Source organism: Carlito syrichta, unplaced genomic scaffold, assembly GCF_000164805.1.
Source record: "Carlito syrichta isolate Samal-C Ts95f unplaced genomic scaffold, Tarsius_syrichta-2.0.1 Scaffold315309, whole genome shotgun sequence".
NCBI lineage: Eukaryota > Metazoa > Chordata > Mammalia > Primates > Tarsiidae > Carlito > Carlito syrichta.
In genome coordinates, this window is record NW_007259405.1 from 89,479 (window position 1) to 94,899 (window position 5,421).

A 5,421-nucleotide genomic window follows, 5' to 3' on the forward strand; every position below is an offset into this window, starting at 1 on the left:
TTGGTTTGGTTTTGTTTTGTTTTGTTTTTTGGTTTTTTAAAAATTTTTATCCAGGCTGTGGGACAGAGGTGGGCTGAGATCAAGAGGTGATTTAGACTTGCAGATATCTGGGTGATAAGAGGAGTCCTAGAAAGTGGTGAATTCGCTTTTTCCTTGGTTCACGATCTCCTTGTTCCTTTATTTAACAAAACAGAGTTAGTGCACATACTCCCACTTGCCCAGAGTTAGTCTGGAAAGCTGCATACTGGTGCCAACCTTATCTTGTCAGCATTTCAACGTTATTTTAGCTACATGCAAACTCCCAAAGAAGCTAGAGTTCTCCCCTCGTCCTCAAACGGAGTTATGTCAGACTTTTGAGAGTTGACTGTCCCATTTGGGGCTGATTAAGTCTTATATTTATATTTTTAAATTAGTAACTTTCAAGAAATCTATTTTAGTTCAATGACTGATTTCTGTGCACTTTTAGAAATCAGTCATTGAACTAAAATAGATCACATCACTGTTCTTGAGGGGAAAAGGCAGAAATTATTCCTGTCCTCTGGATTATCTTGCACTTGTAAAGAAGAAAAATTATCCCAAAGGACAAGGTAAAACCACCTCAGGGAGATAGTGGAAGAATCCACAAATCAAAGAGAACCTCAGGCCAACAGGAGAGCAAGTGAGGGGGCTCCTGAGAGGGTGATAAGACTCTGACAAAAAATAAATACATTCAATTTAATTGAAATAAATAAAGGCATATTTTCAACATGTAGGTGTGACTTGATTAGATAATCTCACCTGAGAAGAAATCCCAGAGAAGAAAGAGGAAAAGGAAAAAATGGCTGCTTCTCAGGTCAATGTGTCCCAGGTCAGAAGGAATGTCATGTGTTTAAAATTTGCAAACCATCCTGTTGTCCTTGTGGTGGTCCTGTCTAATGAGTTTGTTTCAACAATTTTTGTTCTTCCTGTGATATTCAATGGGTCTGCTGGACACAGCTCCCTAAATGGTTTCTTCTGTTCTCTTCATCCACACTGCTTAGTTGCCAAGAAATGTTCTCACCACGAATGTATGACCAACAGTATTAAAATTTTTCCCTTGTGACTGGGGATCATGGGAAGGCACGGTAACCAAGAATCCATTAGAGATTGGGTAGATCCTCAGATCCTAGCAAAGTATGAAAACTTTTTATTTTTAGTTGGAGTTTTCCTCTGTTGCCCAGGTTAAAGTGCAATGCCACACTCATGGCTTCCACAGCCCAGTTAACTTTTGGATTTATTGTAGAGACAAGGTCTTGCCAAGTTGCCCAGGTTTGTCTCACACCCATAGGTTCAGGATATCCTTTCACCTCTGCCTCCCAAAGTGCTGGAATTATAGGGATGAGTCTCTGTGCCTAGCAAGAACATGTACTGTTAAGGTTCTGTCTAGATGATCCATCATTTTCACGCAGAACACGGTTAATAAAATGTACATTTGTCCAAAATAACTCAGGAAGGTCTGAATAAAGAATAATTAGAAGAGACTTGCTCTCTAGGATGCTGAAAACAAATAATTTAAATACACTTTTAGAGATTACTTGCTATGGGAGATACTTGTAGGCTGATTTTTGCCTAACACTTGTTTCTTTCTTATTAAGTTGAGATTATAAATTACTATATTGGCTGGGTGTGGTAACTCACCCTGTAGTCCCAGTACTTTGGGAAGCTGAGATTACAGAATTGCCCAAGCCTGGGTTTTGAGACCAGCTTGGGCAACTTGGTGAGACCTTGTCTCCACAGTAAATCTCAAAAATTAGCCAGGCTTGCTTGTGTGCATCTGTAGTTCTAGCTACTTTGATGGCTTAGGCACATGGGTTGCCTAAGCATAGCAGGTTGAGGTTGCAGTGCCCATGAATTTGCCACTGCACTCCAGCCTGGGTGACAGGAGTAAGACTCCAACTCAAAAAATAAATAAATAAATTACTATATCTTTTGTCCAAAAGATCTCAGCATGAATGTTTTGTTGTGCCTGTGTGCCTTGGGACCTGATCCCACTTTGTCCTAGCTACTTGAGACACTATGGAGGATGCATTCTTTCAGCCCAGAGATTGAGTCTGCAATAAGCTGTGATTATGCCACCACACCCTAGTATTGGTAAGAATGAGACCCACCAACTGAAAAATAATTGCATAATCTCAGGCTAAATCCATGTCATCTGAATCAGAATTTGCTTTTTTTTGTTTGTTTGTTTTGAGTTGGAGTCTCACTCTGTTGCCCAGACTGGAGTGTACTGGCATGCTCCCAGCCATTGTAGCCTTGAGTTACGGAACTCTGGAGATCCTTCAGCCTCAGTCATCTAAGTAGCTGGAACTACAGGTGCAAGCTACCACACCCGGCTAAAAAATTTGCACTTTAATAAGATATTCAATTCATTGATGTACACATTAAAATTTGATGAGGACCTTCCAACTCATTAGGAGTTTTCCATCTGAGCAGTATATATAACAAGTTCTGTGTGATGTGGACATAGCACTGAAAAATGTACATGCCTGTGTTGGTGTCCAAATTTATGCTGTATCACTCACAAAAATAGAGTGTCTACACTGGCTGAGTGGATTTTATTTCATACTTTTTTGGCATACTTAATGCATTAGAGAATATTTCTGTGTTACAAGTTATCTTAATGCATAATTATAGTTGTCATGTCAGCTGGACACTGTTCTCTTCACTTTTGCTTTACCAAGAGGTCATGGTGACTTGGTAAATATGTGTTATTGTTGTTTTCAGGGGCTATTGACATTCAAGGATGTGGCCATAGAGTTCTCTCCAGAGGAGTGGGAATGCCTGGACCCCCCTCAGCGAATATTGTACAGGAACGTGATGTTAGAGAACCACAGAAACCTGGTTTTTCTGGGTAAGGAAACTTTCAACACACAATCCCTCTTTCATACTAAGGATTCCATATTCTTTCTTTGTAGAAAGTTTTCTGGAAATTTCTGCTTTGCATGAATGAGTTTCAGATTCCTGCTATCAGAGAAAAGTTGGTGATTTGTTAACATAGAAAAGGAAAAATTAAAGATGCTTCATTTTGACATGCAGCATTCTCTATTTTGAATTGACCGGTGTCCTTCTATCTATATTATTGGTAAATTCAGAAATTTAGTGGTATAGAATATCACTGCCCACATCTCATTCTAATAGCTGCCATAAGATTTTGATTCAATAGCACTGAACTAAGAACTCACAAACTTAAGGCCAGGCATGGTGGCTCAACGTTGTAATGCCATTACTTTGGGAGACTGAGTTGAGAGGGTTGCCTGAGCCCATTGTTCAAGAACAGCCTAAGCAACTTGGCAAGATCCCATCTCTACAATAAATCAAAAAACTAGCTGGGTGTGATCACATGCACTAGTTCCAGCTACTTGAAAGGCTGAGAAGGAAGAATCACCTGAGCCCAGCAGGTCAATGCTGGGCTGACTGTGAGCTTTTCACTGCACTCCAGCAGTGACGGAGTGGGTGATGGAGTGAGACTCCAACTCAAAATTTAAAAAGGAACCCACAAATTTAAAATTCTATGTAATGGTTCTAAATGTTTTATTGGGAAACAGTATTGTGGGATTAATTTTCTAGAATCTTGTATGATGTGTTCTCTGCTGATCACAATACTAGGTTTGTAATTGAAGAACCCCAGCAAGAGTCATGTTACTTTTTTCTAATTAAACAGGACTTGCTATCTCTAAGCCAGACCTGATCAAGTGTCTGGAGCAAAGAAAAGAGCCCTGGGATGTGAAGAGACACAGTACATTAGCCAAACCTCCAGGTAGGTGGCAGTGAATGAAGCAGATGACACAAGTCATGGAGTGTGAGCTTGAAATGTGGTTTGCAAAGGTGTTCTGTTCCAATGGAAATGGTTTCTGAGAAGCCTAGGATTCTTCCTCTTGCTGTCACAAAGGAACATCTGTTATTCTATGTTCTGAAATTCTCCAGAAACTCTGCTTCTTCTTCAATAATCTTTCAAGTTTATAGAGGAAACCAAAGTCCACTTAATGGTTTGTTGGGGACTGTATGACCTGACTACCTTTCTGCTCCTTTTGAAGATGTGTAAATATCTGCTTATTTATTTGGAAATCCATGTCAAAATATTTTTGTTTTCTTTTTGCATCATGGTTGGAAGTTTGTGAGAGTAGTGATTTTGTTAATTGCTTGAGACATTTTAAGAACTCTCCAGACAAATGTTACATGTTTTCTACTGTATAATTTTCTATCCTAGAGAGATTTCCAATGATTTTATTTAAATTCATACTCCATAGTTCTGCCAGAACACAAACTATTTCTCTTATTAAAAGAAATCCTAGCCAGGCTCGGTGGCTCAGCCTGTAAGCCCGTGCTTTGGTAGGCTGAGGTGAGTGGATTACCTGAGCCCGCAGGTTCGAGACCCACCTGGGCAACCTGGCAAGACCTCATCTCTACAATAAATCAAAAAATCAGCCAGGCATGGTAGTGCATACCTGTAATTCCAGTTACTCGGAAGGTTGAGGCTGTGGTGACCAGGAGCAGCCACTGCACTCCAGTCTGGGCGACAGAGTGAGACTCTATCTCAAAAAAATAAAAAGAAATCCTGTTATTTTACTTTAATTTTACTTTTTTTTTTTTTTTTTGAGTTGGTCTCACTCTGTTGCCCAGACTGGAGTGCAGTGGCATGCTTCTGGCCACCACAGCCTCAACCTGCTGGGCTCCGGCAAGTCTTCCACCTCAGCCTTCCAAGTAGCTGGAACCACAGGTGCGTGCTACCATGCCTGGCTATTTTTTTTGATTTATTGTAGAGATGAGGTCTCGCCAAGTTACCCAGACAGGTCTCGAACCGGGCTCAGGCAATCCACTCACCTCAGCCTCCCAAAGTGTGGGATTACAGGCTGAGCCACCACGCCTGGCTTAATTTTACTTTTTTAGTATGATCTGAGAGATTGATAATTTTTCTACATATCCAAATGTTCAAGTATACTATATCGCGTATAGGATTGGTAAACATATATTAAACTCCCACATGTTACCTTGTGTCTTAATAACTGTTATTTTATACTTTTCTTTAGCATGAGGCTCAGGACTAGCTTACATGTATGCATATATACAAACACACATGTATCTGTGTTTATGTATGTGTGATTAACATCTGATTTTCTATACATAAAAGTATATAACCATATGTTGTGAATAATGTAATTTGATATGCCTATATATTGTGAAATGATTACATGTATGTTAATGAAACTATCAATCCCCTTACATAGTTGCAAATTTTATATTTTGTAAGGAGAACACATAATATCTTGTATTTTTCAAATTTTCTAAGCATACAATACATCATTATTTTTATTTTTTATTTTTTGAGTTGGAGTCTCACTCTGTCACACGGACTGGAGTGCAGTGGCCACTCCCAGCCACTGCAGCCTCGACCTGCTGGGCTCC

General features: G+C 39.7%; 1 protein-coding gene across 1 annotated transcript in view; it reads left to right on the plus strand.

Annotated features, from left to right (window-relative positions):
- The first annotated feature begins 789 nt into the window (after positions 1 to 789).
- LOC103275098 (zinc finger protein 676-like) overlaps positions 790 to 5,421 on the plus strand; it is a 15,545-nt gene continuing 10,913 nt past the window's right edge. Inside the window, exons 1-3 of the mRNA XM_008072518.1 lie at positions 790 to 847; positions 2,743 to 2,869; positions 3,680 to 3,775. Of these exons, the coding sequence (XP_008070709.1) occupies positions 818 to 847; positions 2,743 to 2,869; positions 3,680 to 3,775 (253 nt within the window). The 5' untranslated portion in view covers positions 790 to 817. The remainder of the gene's footprint in view (positions 848 to 2,742; positions 2,870 to 3,679; positions 3,776 to 5,421) is intronic.